The sequence below is a fragment of the Eucalyptus grandis genome, chromosome 5 (genome assembly GCF_016545825.1).
Source record: "Eucalyptus grandis isolate ANBG69807.140 chromosome 5, ASM1654582v1, whole genome shotgun sequence".
Lineage (NCBI taxonomy): Eukaryota > Viridiplantae > Streptophyta > Magnoliopsida > Myrtales > Myrtaceae > Eucalyptus > Eucalyptus grandis.
In genome coordinates, this window is record NC_052616.1 from 3,818,328 (window position 1) to 3,838,224 (window position 19,897).

Below are 19,897 nucleotides of genomic sequence, written 5' to 3' on the forward strand. Positions count from 1 at the left end.
AGCACCAGGGCCCTTTTCATCTATGAGTATTCTTCCTCCAAGTTGGAGGAAGAAATGGCTTCACATGGAATCTCCCTAGGCAATGCGGGTCTTGGTGGAGTGCTTTGTCCTCAATAAGCACATCCCCGAGATAAAGCATTAACATACATCCCTACTACTTTCAAGTTTGTATACACCAAGGTCCTCTCTCCTCCCTCAACAACCTCCTCTATGTTGGGTTGTGGTTTATATTCTCCATCAATAGGATAGCATGGGCTCTCAAGCCACAGAGGACTTTTATAGTTTGGACTCATATTATATTGATAGTTTAGGCTTATGGCCATGAATAACTATTGAGTAGATATATTTACTTTTTCTTGTGATTGGTGTATGTAACATAGAGGTGCAATATACTAATTATAATGAATTTTTAGATAGATGTAGCCCTAATTTGAGGATGAACCAGATAAAACATTGTATTTTGAATTCTCTTTCTCACTTTTACTTTCTGTCATGGATATATTTTTACCATCAATGTGGAAACGGTATGTCCCAGCGTCAAGATTCGAAACTAAGTGACCAAAGCGTCAGTTATGATCAGGGTAATCTCCTGGGTGCAACAAAAAGCAGGGTCCCCAGCTAGAAATAGAGGAAGTATGGTGCGACATTTTTAACATGCTGAGATTCTCACCCAATTCTCCAGCCCACCAAACAAAATGGGAAAAGATGGATAATGAAACCCAGAAAGCGAAAAAAATTGTCTAAAACAGCAAGATGCAATGCAACGCCTGAATGAAGGTTACATAAAAGACATATGACATATGTATTCTCTATGATCTTTAAGAAAAAGACAAGAAAGCACTACATCCGGCTGCTGATACCATAGATAATTCATAGACAAGCCTCTCTGACCTCGTCCACAACGGCCTTGAGGTTCATGTTTTTTTTTTGTCAGAAACGATACTGATTATCATTCAAGGAGGACGAAATGTACATCCCATAGATAGGGCGTCTATACATAGTAACGTCACTAACTATGCAGGAGGAAATTTGGGCCAAGAAGGAGAGATAGATTTGTGTGCGTGGGCCTTAGCGGCCCAATCAGCTGCTGCATTTGCTTCTCTTCGGCAGTGTCGAATCCACAAGTGAGGAAAGGAAAGACGCAACACAGAGACGTCTGCGACAAAAGCTCGAATCTCCCATGGTGAAGCACGGAGATCGTTGAGCGTTTCCATGAGGGTCAGATAGTCAGACTCAACAATAAGGTGCGCTTCTTGCTTTCCCTATTCTAGCAAATAAGTGACGGTGAAAATTAGGGCTTGAACTTCACATTGCAGGGGTGAAGACGCCCGAACAGTGCTGCTAAATCCATCGATCAAAATACCGGTGTGATCCCTGAGGACACACGCGATTGCACCCATGTTGGAATTAGGGGTAAAAGCCCCATCAATATTTGCCTTGAAACTGCCTTGATCCGGTGGAGTCCAAAGTCGATTAGGGTTGAGCAGAGGAGATTCCGGAATAGCCGATTGCTGCAAAGAGTGTCTGTACAGCGTTTCTTCTGCGAGGGCCACATCTACAAGCGGATTAGGAGCTGTCCATTGCTGGTGAAAAGTGAAATGGCTGCGCGCTTTCCATATATGCCAGAGGATGGAGGCGATGATCTCTTTGGAAGGTAAATCGGACTGATTTTCAAAAACTTCCTCTAGCCACACTTCTATTTGATTTCTGTTGTAGGCTGTCGGTGGACTGCTCGAGCTGCTCTCGCGGTGAGAGCGGGTCACCGCGAGAGTAGTATTCTGTTGGTTGTAGGCATGATAAAGCTGTATTCTGTGATGAGACCAGATTTTTTATGTCCATGAGCAAAATAACAGAATGTGTTCAGTGGTTTCCAGGGTGTGCATAGAACAGAGCCGACATATAGGGTCCGATAAAATGTGTCTTCGGTAGAGATTAGCCTTAGCGGGGAGAGCATTATGACATAATGACCGATAAAAATTTTAATCCGGGGGGTTTGAGATTCCGGATATATCGCCAGAGATGGGTTGATGGCTGATAAGAGGATGATGGTAGATTGAAGTTTGGAGGGTGAGCTGATTGTCGAAGGATGTGGTAGGCAGATTTAACGGAATACTAACCTGTTTGTGTGCTTGTCCAGATAAGATGATCAGCTGAAGGAGCATGACTTAATGGAATATTACTAATCTCCTCAACGATGTGATGGTCGAAGTGCTGTTGAAGAAGAGGGATATTCCAAACCTGATCGTGAGGGACTATGAAGCCAGCAACCAGTTTGGATTCTGCTCGAGGAGCTGGTCCGCCAATAATTTCAGAGGTAAGCCATTTATCCTCTCGAATATTTATGTTTTGTCCGTCACCAACAGACCACTGTAGCTTAGAAATAATAGCATCTCGACCTAAAAGTAAGCTCTTCCATCCCCAAGAGGAATTGGTCTTATTCGTTGCATGCCAGAAATTGGTAGAATGATAATATAGGCCTTTGAATAGTCTAGCCCATAGTGAGGATGAGTTTTGAAAAAATCTCCATGCTTGTTTCCCTAAGAGGGCAGAACATGGATTATGAAGGTGAAATTGGAGTAGAGAGAGTTGCGATGGGGTGGAATGCAGTGTAAGTAGAGGAAAATTGCCATTACGAAGACAAAGGAAGAAGATGTAACAGACTACCATGGCGGTAGAAACAGACTCGACAAAACGAGAGCTTTTTCGAACCCCATCCTGGGGAATTTGCCTTGAGGTTCATGTTCGAAGACCCACCTTCCTTCACAGCCTCCCTTGCCAAATCCCTTAATTTCTGGACGTTCCTTCTCATCTCGTCTCGCTCCTCTCCATCTCCCACCATCACCAACTCCAAGCACCTCTTTTTCCCGCCGCCCTCCACCAGGCTGCCTTGCTTGTTCGGTGTCACCTTCACTCCGGTCCTCCACGCATTTGCGATGAGCTTCGCATTTGTCTCTTGATCGCTCCACTGCGGGAATGTCACTACCGGCAATCCACAGCCCAAGCATTCCAACATCAATTAAATTTCAGCACACTTTGCGTTTGTACAGTCCTATTCAAATCAAAGCCGTTGGTTCCTTTCGTCTATGATATCTCCAGTCCAGATCTAGTGCAGAACCTTGGTTACCTTAAATAAAATTTGAGGAACAACTCTCAATGACAGATATTTCATCAAGAGAAAACATTTCAGCGAAACATTCACAATATTTTAAATGGAAATGGAGATGCACAATCACCAAATTTACGACATTTGGGTCATATTACATCCTAGAGAAAGGGACTTTGCAGTTTTATTTGTTTCTATCTCGTTTCATGATCAAGCATATGCCACCAATACGTACTTCATTAAATTTAGTACTTATGCAATTTATTACTCCCTAACTCACTAGTCCTTCCCTTCCCTGCCCCCACAATCACAAGTACACGAAAACTTCTCGTATGTCATTATTTATGATCTAACGTCGACATTATCACTATCATCAACTCTACTTTCTCTTTATGTGTTCTTTGCTCTCAAAAAGAAATTATAAAGATTCAGTCTATACAGAAGATTCATGCAATCAATGGTTATGATAGTGTTAATCTGACCATTGTAATAGCTTCTTCTCCCTCTATCCTTCCTTGCGTACCCTCGTATGGGTGTATTTGCAGTAATCGCTACTCTCTCTCCCCAGCTACGGCTTGGAAAAGGGGCCGCCAAGAATATGTGAGTTTGGGCTTTCCCGAAAAGTTTGGAAACTGGACTGGGGGTCCATCACTTAGGCAAATTTAGAAAAATGAACTGGCGGTCCATCAATTATGCACAGCAGTTACTAAATGGAGTCAGTTCATTACTAAATGGGCTCTAAGATCCTTTTCACCCAAAGAAAAAATAGAGTTCATCCATCCCCTCTGATCATATGTCAAAGTATGTTATTTTTTAATGAAGTTTTTTTCGTCGTCTAAGTGCTATGCTAATATCCACAACTATGACAGTCGTTATTTGCCGTGCTAAAAGAGCAACGTTGTCAATATTAATTTTTTATCTTATTTCGAATTCACATTAATTGGGTTTAGTTGAAAACTTATCAATTCGATCCTCCCTATCTCTCTCCATCTCACTTTTTGTCATTGTTTGCGGTCAAAAAGGCTACTCTCTCCCGGGCTGATTCTAGGGCTTTATCTGGTCAAGGATGATGGTCCTCAGTCCAAGACTTCAGACCTCCATTCTAAAGTCCATGACGGCAGGGCCCGACAATATTCGGTGGAAAAGGAAGAGTAGATTAGGAAAGAGAATGAGAATGTGCTCACTTTTAGGGTCAAGTGATATAATGATGAAGGCCCATAATTAGGTAATTGTGCACATAGAGAAAATGGGTAGTTATGAATGGCTGTGTGAGAACGAGATAAAGAAAGAGTAATTTAGAAAGTGTAAAAGTAAGAAGAGAGAGAGAGAGAGAGAAGTGGGTTCTTACTTATGAAATGAGTGAATACGAGAGAAAGAAAGGAAGGGTTATTTAAAAATAAGACAACAGAAAAGTATTTTGGCTTATTTATATAGAGATTAATTAGTAGGGTTCATGTGGATTGTGTTTTTTATATATAAAAAAAAAAAAAATTGTACAAGAAACGACATAATAAAAAAAAAAAAAAATTAAAAATGACATTGGAGCGAGACATGTACGATGCTCCAAGTGAGGCCTCAAGTAGGCGGCTGGACAACATAGACAATTTCAGAACTAAGCCACTATTGTTTGTTCTTTGGAGGTTGTTTTATAATCGAATTACCTCATCGTAAAACACGACTTAAACCGATCAATCCATTAAAATGAGGAGGCTCGACAATTTCCAAATTTATCCAGACTTCGAAGCAAAACATGGCCGTCTAATTTGGCTTTGAAATTTGGAAGGTTATCAACATTTCGACCGGCAGCGCCGGCGGGGGATGATGCAAAATGTTGAGAACAAAAGGGGGGGACAAACAAGGAAGTGCAGAATCACGACTACAATACTATATTTTGTATTCAGAATTCTGATTAAATACACCAAAGTGCTATGATGTTCTTATAGTCACGAGGAGTTGGCTCAATAGACAAATGCTTCATTCCGTGTTCAAAATCTCCACATCAACTCAACTTACGACCTTGCATCATCTCAACACCTTGTAGAAGGAACCTTATTCAATTTGTGTAGATGGCAAGATTTAGATGCATTCATAGGGATTTATCAAGTTGAAGATTCGACTTCCTATGTTGTTTAAAAGGAAAGTTATTTACTATTTTGTTAAGCCCTGAAATTAAAGGGGAAGAATCAAGTCTGAGAATAAGGAGTTCAATGCTAGTCAAGCCCTGAAATAATCGGCTATTATTTTTTCTTCCAATCAAGATCAAGTTTTAACATCTGAGAGAGCTGGGAATAAGCCAAGTATTTTATAGGTGTTTGAATTGGTACCTGTGGCTTATTTTCTTTTGTTTTCATTCACTTTTCTTTGTATTTCTTTTAGTTACGCATGGGGTACTGTCGAAATGATAGGTCTACACCAAACGGCTTCCATGTCAATGTGCCATCTAAATATTGATTAAATTTTGATCCAAGGGCATCAATTGCCAAAGAAAAAGGTTCCGTAAGAGTTCAATGACCCGTATATAAATTTGACCAAAGTTCATAATGAAATATAGATATTAATATGCATTATCTCAAAGATTGAAGGTCCGTCCCTCCCTCCCTAATTTCTCTTAAAATATGAGAAAGGTGCGGCAATGTCACCGCAATTTAGTTTGTTTTCTTAGTTTAACTTGAGTCACTGTTATCTTCTTGTTCTCACTTTTTAAGATTCTAGAACAGGATGAGAATTTCAACTAACTCATAAAGTCAAGTTCATCCTCGAAGGCTTGCAGCACATATTGTCATCTTTTTTCTCGTCCAAATTGGCTCTACAAAATTCAAAACCGAACTTGTCGGGTGAACTTGGTAAAGATCCCGACAGCTCGATTGACTTGGCTACAGCCAGTTCCAAGGGCAAAATTCAAATAAGCAAGCTTGAAAATGCAAACTCCATCAAAAAACTCAAGTCACCCTCATCTTTCGGCCTAACCCCCAAAATGTGAGTTAGAAATTCATTTCTTAACCTATATGAACATTAAATAAGTTATAAATGGAAGTGTTGTTTGATATAATTTGTTGTACTTACCAAAAAAAAAGTTATAAATGAGTTAGTTATATAGAGTAAATGAATTATAAATGGGTTTAAACATAATATGAGTGTCAAATGAGGTATGAATTGGACAAACTCATTTATATGATTTTTTATTCAGTTTATCTCCCATTCACTCGATCCCGCGCTCGCTTACTCCTTACTCCCACCTTAGTTAGGTTATTGAGTTTTCGTATATTAAATTTTAATATAGAAGTGTTTTATCAATATTGGTTGAAGTCGGATATGAATGGGATTAAAATAAATTAACTTGGTTTATTTGAGTCTAAATATTTATAAATGGGTCTGATCTAGGCGTGTGACAGGTCTAACATGAGTAAATGGCGTGGTCAACAAAAACAGGTCCAAATCTTGGAACACGACGGATCCCGCGCCATGTGCCGGAAACCTCGATTTCAATTGCTTGCGGAAAGGGGAGAGCTCCCGGGGAGAATCTTCGGTCGTGCAAAACACAAGCGAAAAGGAAACTTCGAACCGAAAGCCAATAGGAAAAGGGCGGGGCCCACTGGGATTTTATACTTTAGGAAAAGCGACCCCGTCACATCGCTCTCTCCCCTATCAGCGCCGTCCGCGCTCGAATCCAACATGCAAGCTAAGTCACAGCTGTCCGCAGTTATCGTGTACGGGGCGGGGACCGGTCCCATAACGCTAGCGCACATGCTTAAACATTCTCTTGCAAATTGATCGACAATTAAAAAATCACTACAGAAAATACATATTATATATATATATATATATATATATATATCGTATATAATGATAACTATGTTTTTTTCCCCTAAAATAATTGCTGTAATTGGCGATGAAATAATATCATACCTTTTCTATGGATGAGCCAAATGAGGAAATTGCTATGACTAGGCAACACTTCTCGTCGAAGTTTCTTGTTTTGTTCTTCCCCTCTAGGAGGAATCACCCTTGGAGGCATCACAATATATTTCTAGGGATAATTCCATAAACCATCTGTCAATCTTGTCGTTCCCAAGCTTATAATTTGTTCAATATAATCCATAACTCTTAGCCCAATAAGTAATGTCGTCGCTGAAATTTGAATTTATTCAGTGTAATCCTTGAATTTTACCATAATATTAAGCACTTTCATATAATATATGGAGTAAATTAAATATATACTCAAAGTTCAGAAACCACTTAAAATAAATTAAAAATTTAGAGACGGCATTATATGTTAAATCAAAGTTGAAGAATCATATTAAACGAATTAAACATTTATAATTCAATGAAAATATTACACATATGGTCAAAACTTAAGGCCACTTGTGTCGCCTTATATTTTACAAGGGCGATAATAAGTGTTAATTTTTTATTTTTTTTTGGCAATTTCAACCTATATTTATTGGATCACATTTATCAATCATGCACGTTGAAAAGCAGTGAATTTCTCATTTCTTAAGGATTTCCTTACTTTATTTTCACGTATTATGTTAGTGCACTATAATTGAGATTGAAATTACCATTTCAAAATACTTAAAAATTATATAAAATAAAATTGGTTCATCGTCTTTTCTTATTTACTTTTGGAGACATCGAGTCTTTTGTAATTTTCCAATATTAGAGACGGTCAATCCACCCAGTGGAAAAGACTATGCCTGAAAAACTCAATAGACTAAAAGAAAAAACTTCAAGAAAAATATCAAATAATCTCCTTTCACGATAACCCTTGCTCAAGATTTTGCAAAATATTGCTAACACGCTTGAGCGTGCAACACGTGCTTACTTATTCTTTCAAAATCACATCAAAGAACGCAATTGGAACGCGTCCTGCCTTTTATAAATAGGTAAATCGAACATGGCTCGCATCACTCGTTTACTTAAATGGGTCAAACTAGGTGAAACCGAATTTTTTTAAGCTTTCACACATCTTGACTAGTTCACCTCTTTAGGGGTGTGTTTCCACACATCGATCTACTGTATTCCAGATCTTACGAGTTATACGAGTCAATTTCGAGCTATATGAATCGAAATTGATCATGACCTAATTAATGATCATATCAAAATAGGTTGGTATGGTTATCACACAAGTACAATTAAGATTAATCCATGAACCCGCTACTTTCATGTCATGTTGGAATCACATTGGTCAAAAATTGTAATAAGGCAATTTCTCCATAGAAGTAGAGATCTATTTGTTCCTTCTATTTCTCTAAATGATTAAAAATATGATTTGAGGAATGAGGCAACCAGAAGAAAAATTAATGTAAAAATTACTACATTTGGTTACATTGAATTGGAAATATATATATATATATATATATATATATATATATATATTGTGATTTAGACTTTTAATTGCTATATATAATAGAAACTTAGGTATCATATCAAAGTTTTTTAATAAAAAAGTTACAAAATCCCAGGCTTATTAATGATGGGGCTTCCTTTCCCATTCCAACGGTTTTATTCCTGATATATACAAATTTCCATTGCGCAATTTTAAAATATGTTTTGTTAAACATATCAATCCATAATATTTCATTATGATAAGAAATATTCAAAAGAGAGAAATATAGAAAGTTTATATATGGTATATATATCAGTATATATGAACAATCCTAAAATATGCAAAAATAAATAAATAAGAAGAAGAAGGAATATTCTACTTATCTCTTACCCTAAAAATATATCTCTAATATGTTGCAACATAGCAAAATTACAAACACAATTACGACAAATTGACACTGCTTTCTCTCACTTTAAAATTTAAAAAAACAAAAGTAAGGCTTATAATGCTTAACAATTATTGTGCAAATTGAGCTTTTTTTTATACATAATCACATCACATCATTTGGGATAAAATTTATGTTTGATGCTCTTCCCGTCGGGTTGGATTTGAATTATGAATCTTTTATATATGGTCAAATTAATTATCTGATTTTATTTTTTCTTTTTTTTTTGTGAGAAGGTTCCAATTTTTATTTTCATCTTTGTGAGTTAATACTCCAAGAAAATATAAACTGATATAGTCATGACAAATTTATCTAAAATTAATTTTTTGATCGTTATAAATCCCAAACCAATACATCTATTACACATTTACCAGAAATAATAAACTCCAACCGGTACTTTTGTGATAAATTTATCATTAGTTAATTTCCATTAAATTAAATTAATATCATGGAAAATAACAAATTTATACACTTGTGATAAACATAAAGTAAATTTGGTACGTCCAATTTAGCAATATTACAAATATATTAATTTAAGATTTTTTGTAATCAAAAAATTAATATTGAATAAAATTATCACAAGTATATCAATTTCGGGTTATTGTTGATTAACCTATTTTTTAAAACTTTTTTATTTGGTCTGAACTTTAAACCAATTAAAAATTAAAAAATACGATTTAAAAAAAGAAAGAAAGAAAGAAAAACGCGGAAAGGACCAGCACCTCTCCCTCGCGTCCTTCTCACGGTTTGCTGCGACAGCGCCTGTTCATAAGACCTGCTCCTCACCTTCTCTCCCTCGGCACTCACCTCTCTCTCCGCCCTTCTCTCTCTCTCTCTAGACCCACAGCAACGCCGTCGACAATGGCCGCCGGCGCCGGGCGCCTCCGCTCTCCGGGCCCCTCCCTACTCCTCCTCTTCCTCCTCCTCTCCCTCGCCGCCTCCGCCGCCACCGCCGACGACTCCGCCGTCATGGCCGAGATCCTCGCCGCCCTCAAGCCGTCGGGCTGGTCCTCGAGCCAGACCTACTGCAAGTGGACAGGCGTCAGCTGCGACTCCTCCTCCCGGGTCACCGTCATAAAGCTCTCTTCCGCCTCCCTCTCCGGCGCCCTCCCCTCGGATCTTTCCTCCCTCTCCCAGCTCCAGAGCCTCTCCCTCCAGAGCAACTCCCTCTCCGGCGCCGTCCCTTCCTTCGCCGGCCTCGCCTCCCTCCAGTCCATCTACCTCGACACCAACAACTTCACCTCCATCACCTCCGGCGCCTTCCAGGGCCTCACCAGCCTCCAGACCCTCAGCCTCAGCGACAACCTCGACCTCCCCTCCTGGCAGATCCCGGCCGAGCTCAACGCCTCGACGTCCCTGACTGTCCTCTACGCCGACAACACCAACATCACCGGCACGATCCCGGACTTCCTCGGAACCCTCCCTAGCCTGACGAGTCTGAGGCTCTCCTACAACAACCTCACCGGGCCCCTCCCCTCCTCCTTCGGCACTTCATCGATCCAGAACCTGTGGATCAACAACCAGGCGGTGGGGCTTTCCGGCGGCATCAGCGTGTTGGCCGGGATGACCCAGCTGACCCAGGTCTGGCTCCAGAACAACCAGTTCACAGGTCCGATCCCCGATCTCTCGCAATGCACTAATTTGTTCGATCTCCAGCTTAGGGACAACCAGTTCACTGGGGTTGTGCCCGCCTCGCTGTGGGCACTCCCCGGCTTGAAGAATGTGTCCTTGGATAACAATAAGTTGCAGGGTCCCGTCCCTAGTAGTAGCAGTGGAATTCGCGTTACCTACGAGGGTAATAGCTTTTGCAACAGTGCCCCGGGCCCTTGCGACCCACAGGTTACTGCGTTGCTTGAGGTGGCCGGTGCGTTGGGGTATCCGATCACGCTGGCGGATTCTTGGACTGGGAATGATGCTTGCCAGGGCGGCTGGAGTGCCATTTCTTGCCAGGGGAAGAATGTGACCGCTGTTACTTTCACGAAGCGGGGGTTTAGTGGGACCATCTCGCCTGCATTTGCGAATCTCACCTCGCTCCGCACGTTGCTGTTGAACGATAATGATCTTACTGGGTCTATTCCGGAAAGCTTGACTACGCTGACTCAGCTTCAAGCTCTTGATGTGTCGAACAATAATCTCAACGGGTCGATACCGGTTTTCCCAGCCTCAGTGAAGTTGACTACTACTGGTAATCCGTTAATTGGTAAAACGGACACTGGTGGCGGAGGCAGTGGTGGTTCAGGGACGAATTCAACTGATTCATCTGGATCGTCAAATGGCTCTTCACTTTCAGGTGGTGTAATTGCTGCTGTTGTCGTAGGCGTCCTTATTTTCATCGGGGTGGTGTTGTTTGTCTTGTACAAATTCTGTTACATCAACCGACGACACGGGAAATTTAATAGGGTAGACAATCCGGAAATCGGGATGGAAGTAGCTAAGAACGGGGCTGGGAATGGTGTGAATGGTCATGGTGGGCTTCCAAGTGAATTGCATAGCCAAAGCAGTGGGGACCATAGTGATTTCCCTGTTTTTGAAGGAGGAAATGTTGCAATTTCAATTCAAGTCCTTAGACAAGTGACTCATAATTTTAGTGAAGAGAACATTTTAGGAAGAGGTGGTTTTGGTGTTGTTTACAAAGGGGAGTTGCATGATGGCACCAAAATTGCTGTTAAAAGAATGGAATCTGGGGCAATGGGCACGAAGGGAATGAATGAATTCCAAGCTGAGATTTCGGTACTTACAAAAGTGAGGCATAGGCATTTAGTCGCACTTTTAGGGTATTGTATCAATGGTGATGAAAGGCTTTTAGTGTATGAATATATGCCACAGGGGACTCTCACGCAACATTTGTTCGAGTGGCAAGAGAAGGGGTATGCACCTCTGACTTGGAAGCAAAGGGTGACCATTGCTTTGGATGTTGCTAGAGGAGTGGAATACCTGCACAGTTTAGCCCAACAAAGTTTTATCCATAGGGATTTGAAGCCATCGAACATACTGCTGGGAGATGACATGAGAGCCAAAGTTGCTGACTTTGGTTTGGTTAAAAATGCTCCTGATGGGAAGTATTCCGTGGAGACACGTTTGGCTGGAACTTTTGGGTATTTAGCTCCTGAGTATGCAGGTAAATTGATCTCTATTGTTTCTTTCATTGAGATTACATAAGTGTGATACCTTGAGTAGTTAAAATGGATAGTAGTTTTGCAGACGAGCTAGTAGACTTTAGATCTATGTTTTTACCTTGCTGCAGTTGGATGTTTTGTTCAGATTGAGCCTTATAATGGTTATATTGATCAGCTAGCATTAATTAACTCAAAGATCACAAGAGCATGATTGCTGTTCAATTATCTAACTCATCAATTTAATTGCTCTGATCTTCTCTAGGGGGGGATAGTGAAATCACCTGACTACAAACTGTTGATTAGAAGCCAAGGGTGACTTATTTATGTTAGCCATTCTTGGAGTGCTTTTATCCTCTCTTAACATGAAATCTGAGCATAGGCTTTTATTTTTCCTTGTTGATGAAATTGCATTGAACTTTGTATGGGTCTTATTCTGTCTGTACAGCCACTGGAAGGGTAACTACAAAGGTCGACGTTTACGCATTTGGTGTTGTCTTGATGGAGATCATTACCGGTAGAAAAGCATTAGACGACAACATGCCAGATGAGAGGGCGCACTTGGTCACTTGGTTCCGTAGAGTTCTGATTAACAAGGAAAACATCCCAAAAGCTATCGACCAGTCGCTTGACCCCGATGAAGAAACCTTAGAGAGCATAATCAAAGTTGCTGAGCTGGCTGGTCATTGCACTGCTCGGGAACCGTTCCAGAGACCGGACATGGGCCATGCGGTCAATATTTTGGGTCCCGCCGTGGAGCAATGGAAACCAACTAGCCATGATGAAGAAGAAAGCTCTGGTATCAACCTCCACATGAGCCTTCCTCAAGCCTTGCAAAGATGGCAAGCTGATGAAGGCACTTCCTCCGTGTTCAACACTATGTCCTTCTCCAATACGCAGTCTAGCATTCCGCCGAAACCTTTGACGTTTCCAGACTCGTTCAGTTCAACTGATTGCCGGTGAGGAAAGTAATGGGAAAGAATTTGGTCTGGTTGGCCATGTAAAGTATTTGATGAAGTGGGTTGCCAGTGGATAGAGACATCAAGATGCTCTCATGAAAAGTCGCTTCAAGGCTGTTGAAATTAGACACTGCAGCTGGCTGTATGAACTAGTGGTCATGATTGGTACAGTGCAATTTTGCTTCGATAAGTGTATGTTTTCCTTCCAATCCTGAGTTGATACAAGTTCGCCACTTCTCCCCCTTCCCGCCCTTTTTGTATATGATCTCCTGTTTTTTCATTCTTGGATTCTTTGAGGAAATGATTGACTTGTGGATGCTTATCAGAGAAAGCGATATTAAATTTGCCTGAAATTGTGTTCCCACACTCAATATTTCTTGCTCTTGTCACAAAACATGAATAATTGCTGCACCAGTTCTTCCCTCGGTGCATCACCTTGTGTCGATATCATTCCTCAGAGTGTGTCATAGAGAGCATGCTATTTATTGGATTCTGCAACTTGCAAGGAAGATGTGTAAAGCTGCTTTGGACGTTTGTATTTTTTTCTGGCCAGATGGCTGTTTTGGACTTGCAGAAGCCGGAAATCTTTAGATAAAGGGTTACTTACGGAGATTGAGGATGAGCTGGAGGAGAGAGAGAGAGAGAGAGAGAGAGAGAGAGGAGTATCTTTCCCAACATTGTTTTTAAATTGGGATTTGGTGGGGCTAAGGGTATGAGTCATCTCAGCACATGATAGCTGGAAAGAGCTTGAGTAGAAAGTTTATGTGTTTAGCGTGCATCAAAGGTGGGCCTTTATTTGACTTTGCAGGGTTCACATGCTGTGGAGACCTTCTAAGCATCGCTTCTTTGTTTATTGTTTGGCGAGGAAGTTACGGTCTAGATGATCCGAAAGCTCGCCTTGAATCGTGGAAGCGACTTTGTCTAGGAGAGAGAAGCTGGTTCCAGATAACACTTAAAAACGGTAGTGTGAAAAGGGTTTTGTTAAAGAGTACTTTCAGACACGTTGATCTTTATCTATTCCTCTTTCTTGACATGCTGCGTCTTAAAGTTGTGATTGAATTTATACATACACTTGTACTTTTTCATGTAAAAGGATGTCTGAATAGACTGCAAGTTTCTACTAATTCCATTATAGTGTGGTTTTATGGTGTTCCCTTTACATCTGTTTCCACGAGTAAATAGACGTAGTTTTGAATGAAAAAATGTGGAACCCTATGCTTCCCCATCTGAGTCAGTTTCTTCCTAATCCCACTGCCCTTTCAGCTTTATAAATATGAGAGCAGTAAAGAACGAGACTATAAAACTTGAAAATTTTTGAAGTATGTAGCATTCTAAGGATTATTTAAACTCTCAAATCAAGACTTCATTCAATTTTTTTCTTTAAATTTCTCGATGCCGATTAGTTTCTTTCTTCATGCTGCTTCATGTCCCCTTTATTAAGGAGTTTCAGCCAAAAGGAGCCTGTTTGCAGTCGTTTTTTGGAAGCAAAAACTTATGTATACTTTCCAGCCAGAATTAGAAGGAAGAAAATAAGATCATTTAAGTTGGCATAAATTGTTTAAATAACTTGCATGGGTTCTAATGGCATCAATCATTGACAGCAATATGTAAACATTGTTTTAGGAGAAAATGATACCATAAATATCATAACTTTCGTATGCTCATTTAAGGGTCATAACTTCTTCTTTTTTCAATCATTTGAGTATCATAATTTAGATATAATGCTCAGTTGAGTATCATAATTTTCTTTTTCAATCACCTGAGTGATATTTAACATTTTTAATTGATTATTTGAGTGTCATAACCTTTTAAAAACTCACCAGAAATGCTATGTCACATTGGATTTCTAGCACTATGGTGAATATTTTCAAAAAGTTTTGATACTTATAGTATTTAAGTAATCATTTTTTCGAAGTTATAGAACTCAAGTGGTCAAAGAAAGTTATGGCACTAAAGCAGGTGTTATGCGAAAATTATAATACTATCGATTTCCTTATTCTGAAGATTAGTTCTGTTCTGAATTAAATAAAAGGCGAACTTTATATGTCAACAACTAAAAGATAAACAAGAACATCCTTGAAGTGTACGAATTGAAGATCTTGAGGCACCGTATCCCCCCGACCATCAGCCAAGGCTTGTTCTCTATAAGATGACAATGCTTTCACGACAAAGACATTGCTTTCGTGTGCTGGAAAAGATCCAGCTGGTATTATGTTGAGCTGTCCAAGTGGCCCTCCAAATCGCAGTGGTTCGATCCCCTCAACGCGCATAAGACAAACTGGAAATTGTTTACTATTCGTCTCCAAAAGAGCCAAGTGGTTCCATACTATTCTTTGAGCCAGCCTTAACCTCATGTCCATTCGATGGTAGCCACGAAACAGAGCGCGGAAAAAAACAAAAACATAGGTCGGTCTGTTTCGCTAGAAAATGAACTTCATTGAAAAAAGAAACTGCTTTCAAGAAGAACATTTTGATTTTTCCAATGTTTGATGGTCTTTAGCGAATGTATGAAGTATACTTTTCAGGAAACGACCTAAGTACAGTCTCAAGAACCCGGTGTGGGAATTGAGTCTAGGGTTTGAGACGCGTGACCTCGGGCTATGGGGGTGGGGACCTGGAATCGGGCTGTTGGCATTCCCAATTTGCGTTTACTCCACTCTAGGGCTAAGTGGGGACCCGAATGTTGATATCTTGGGTCACATGTCCATCATGCTAGCACTTATTTGAATTGGTTCGATTTGAATTGAAATGAACAAATACAACAAATAATTCAAAGTTAAGTGCGTTGGACAATTTCAATTATAATTGTAAAGTTGACTAAAATTTTGGTGGTCACCCAATGGAATTTGCTCAGGAAATATTACTTTTGCAACCACTAGTGCACACTCGATTTCTTCGAATAGAGATTTTTGATAAACCAAAGTTATAAATGCTTCTCCTGAGGCCTCCTTTGGGAAATTCACAATGTTCACTCGAATTCCCCAGAAGCCTTCCTTTCATTATTTAAACCGAAAGTGGGCGCTCCTCATCCGACACAATAATAAACTTTTGACATGTCGCACATGCACTTGAATGATTAAACTAGTAGGATTGCCGGTAGAAGTTGAATGGCAAGTACAAAATGAGGAAAATAACATAAATAATTTCCTAAAACTATGACCTGATGTGAGATATCATATTTAGACTTTTAATTTGTTTAATATAATGGTCCCCGAACTATTGGTAACAAATCGGACATTATTTGATAACGTGGATTATTATATACTGAGTTGGATTTTTAGAAATGATAAGTCGACATTTCTATCTTTTTATCTATCAAATTTAGAGAAGGTAAAAAAATTCGGGTGTTAACATATCTATGATCATTTGATGACATGAGTTATTTATATCCTGATTTGAGATAAATATGTTACGTAGATAATTCACATGTAACCTTTTGTTGTTGTTGTTGTCTACAAGTCAAATTCAACGCATTGGAAGCTACATTAATAGATTTCTTTACCTTGAATCCATTGAAGGATGACATAGAATATTTCTTATAGTTTAAGAGCTATATTTAACATTTACAAATAATTTAGGGATTACATTGAATAAATAAACAATTTAGGAACGACATTGCACATTATACCAATAATTTAATGACCATTTACGTCATATTTCCTACCAAATAGAAATGTTAAAGACTCTTTCCTAGCTTTGTAATGTTTTAATATATCCAATGTAATTTTGTTCAAAAATGGAGAGGAAAATGACAATACAAGTGTTATGACTTTCATATAGCGCTCATTTGAGTGTTATATAACTTTTCAATTGATTATTTAAATGTTATAACTTATTTTTCAATTCCTTGAATGCTATATAAGTTTTCCATTGATCACTTAAATGTCATAACTTCTTAAAAACATTCATGGTAAGTGCCATACCACATCAAATTTTCAACATTTAGGTAAACGTTTTTAAAAAAATTATAGTACTCAAGTAATCAATTGAAAGTTATGGCACTCAAATGAACTTTTTTGAAGTAATGACAATAAAAGAAAAAAAAAGTTTTGATACTTAAGTGGGCATTGTACATCCACTAAGCACACGGTTTAATAGTAAGAAAATCAAGTGAGGTGGGAAAGTTTAGTTTCAGATAAATAAGTAGAGTAAAAGTTTGAGAAAGAGGAGAAAAAAAGTGAATGCCATGCGAATATTATAACACGTACGGTATTCTAAACCTAATAAATGAGCTATTGATATAAAAAGGAATTTGTTGTTGGACCATGCGTGAAAAACCCTAGTTAAGGTTTGCAGCATAGTTGGTGGTAGGTCGGGAAACTTAAGTGGTCATTTAACACGCCGGGAAAGTCCCAATGAAGACCTCTCTCTCTCTCTCTATCTCTCTCGGATCGAAGAATTTTCTAATAATTTATTGTGTCCTATCTGCCAGCTTCGGAGTTTCATACGCCACCAGAAGAGCCTCCGCTCTCTGGAATTGCACACAATATCAAGAGTTAGGTCACCTCCCACTGCCAATATGCACCAATACCACAATCAAGGGCGCAATTGCAGGAGCCAATTGCGTTGCAATGGATTAGAACTCCCCCATCATGTGATAAAAAGTTCCTCTCCCTTTTCATCAAATGTCAATAAAAAAACACTCAATGATGAATATGATGTTATGAAACATCATGACACTTCGCCATTTCTTCGTGTTCTGGCGATGTTCAACAAAGGCGAACTGAGTCAGTTTCTGTGGAGGCAAAATCAAAATACAGCACGGTATAATGCAGTCAGCTATTCACGAGTCGGGGAGGCAAAAAGGTTATTAGCGAGTCACCTAACGTGGGATTAGACTTGATCAACGGGCAGACAAACTGGACGTGCTCAATTTGTTCACCCAGCCCCACCCATAAAATGCGCGATGCGCGGGCTTGGCTAAAATTTAGGGCAACATCTGTCGGCCCGACAAACGAGTTGGTCGGGCCTAGTCCGAGGCCTTTGGCCCATCCATTGAAATTCTAAAACTGGTATTTTGATCTATGGTTCTGCCCTTATATAGAAAAATATAATTTAAGTATACTGGAATTATTGAAAAGAAATGTAGGAGCCTTGGGAATACAACAATGTACACAACAAAACAAGCCCATTTTGACTCTGCTGATCCCCTTACCCTCACTTCTTTTTGTCCTTGGTCTTCTGTTCTCACTTTTGCTTTTATCATGAATAATTCGCTCTCACATCCACTCTTCATCCGCTGTTTCTACATATATGAACATTCAATTTCATCGCATGGCAAAAAGTAGATATGTAATTTTTTATTTTTTATTTCACGTATATTGCATTTTGTAATACGTGCACACAGACATGGTAAACAAGTGGTGATTTCGTTGCGCACCGAGTGCTGCTGATCTTCGTCCACCCTTTCAATAGGTTTTGACCGTCATTTTTCATCACATGGATCGATGTAGATATGTATTTTTTTGTGTATTGCATTCTTGTAATATGTACTTTATCTACGTTTCTCCAACATATATCTTAGATGTGTCCATAACGAAAACCTACTAAGAGCATAAATGATCCAAAAAACTGGAAAAAAGAAAAAAGTATATTAAATATAATATAAAACACAGTTACATCAAAAATAGTTTTTTTTTTTTTTTTTTTGAGATAAGTTGAAATGGAGAAAACACAATTGATCTATTGTCATGCAAGATGAAGAAGGTCTCTTAAGCTTACCTGTACAATGCACGAATCAATTTCTAATTTTTACAAGTCACAATGAAGTAGATAAATTACTCGTGCTTATTACGGAGACCTGGTACGTGATATAAATAGTTCGGAAAAAAAATTGAATATAGAGCTTATACTAAATATAATATATTCATGACAAGTTGAAAATAAATAATCATAGATTTGTTTTCATGCAAGGCACAAATATAATAAACCAGGACATGGCGTATGGTTTAACTTAAGTTCACAAGTAAATCATGTCGATAGTATGAGGAAAAGCCTAGCATGTGAAGGGCCCAAACAATCGTGATTAGGCTATGGTCACCACCAAAGTTGTCCTTTTAGGTGACCTAACTCAGCCGGCCAAAGTCTATGATGATGGATTGCGATCCTCTAAAATTAGGGAATAATTAAGTGCTTAAAGTTGCCCCCGAGAGGTTGACACTCCATTATAGGACTGATTGTAACTAAGCTGAATATTGTATAAATTATCCTTGAGCAAGCCGATCGAAAAAATAGAAGAAGCGAATTTGACTATAATATTATGACGCACATAAATAATTAAAATAAGGAGCATAATCCTTTGAGATCTTCAATGCAGCATACGAAGAGAAAGAAGCCTGAGCATCCACCATGATTCACCACATATTGATTTGTGGTAGATCAATCGTTATTGATTATTATATATACTAGGAGTACTGTTTGTTTGATGAAAAATGAATAATTTAGGCAATATTTTTCAAAAAATGATAACTTGTATTGCTTAAGATTTTTAGACAACAGAAAAATATTTTCATTATCAACACAATTTATGTCTAACATTTTTATGAATTTTTTTTTATGAATTTATTATTTTTAAGAAAATATTTTTCACATTATTTATTTTTCGCCTTTTAATAAAGATGGCCTGAGTTTGCAAAATAAGCGAGCAAAGTGGAAGTCGGCCCAACTGGAGTTGGACTTCTTTCATCAAGCGGAGGCCAGCATGACTCGAAACGGGCGCCTCCTCCTCCTCCTTTTTAACAAATAATTTGTTTCTTTTTTCCTTTTTCTCCCTTTCCTTTTGCAAAATTGTTCTTTTCTTGTTTTGTCACTAAACATAAGATTTTTCCACGTTTTTGTTTCCCTTATTTTCGGTTTGCTCTTTATTGTATTATTTCCCTTTTTTTCCCAATTTAATCAAATACAAAGTCATTTTATTGTTTATTGGTTTCCAAAACGCATCTTCTAAGCATA

At 38.8% G+C, this 19,897-nt stretch overlaps 1 protein-coding gene across 1 annotated transcript; it reads left to right on the top strand.

Annotated features, from left to right (window-relative positions):
* Positions 1 to 9,642: 9,642 nt before the first annotated feature.
* Positions 9,643 to 13,299, top strand: LOC104414259 (receptor-like kinase TMK4). Its single transcript, XM_010025310.3, has 2 exons — positions 9,643 to 11,992; positions 12,436 to 13,299. The coding sequence occupies exons 1-2, from the start codon at positions 9,736 to 9,738 to the stop codon at positions 12,948 to 12,950; spliced, it is 2,772 nt and encodes a 923-aa protein (XP_010023612.2). The 5' UTR covers positions 9,643 to 9,735; the 3' UTR covers positions 12,951 to 13,299.
* Positions 13,300 to 19,897: the final 6,598 nt, after the last annotated feature.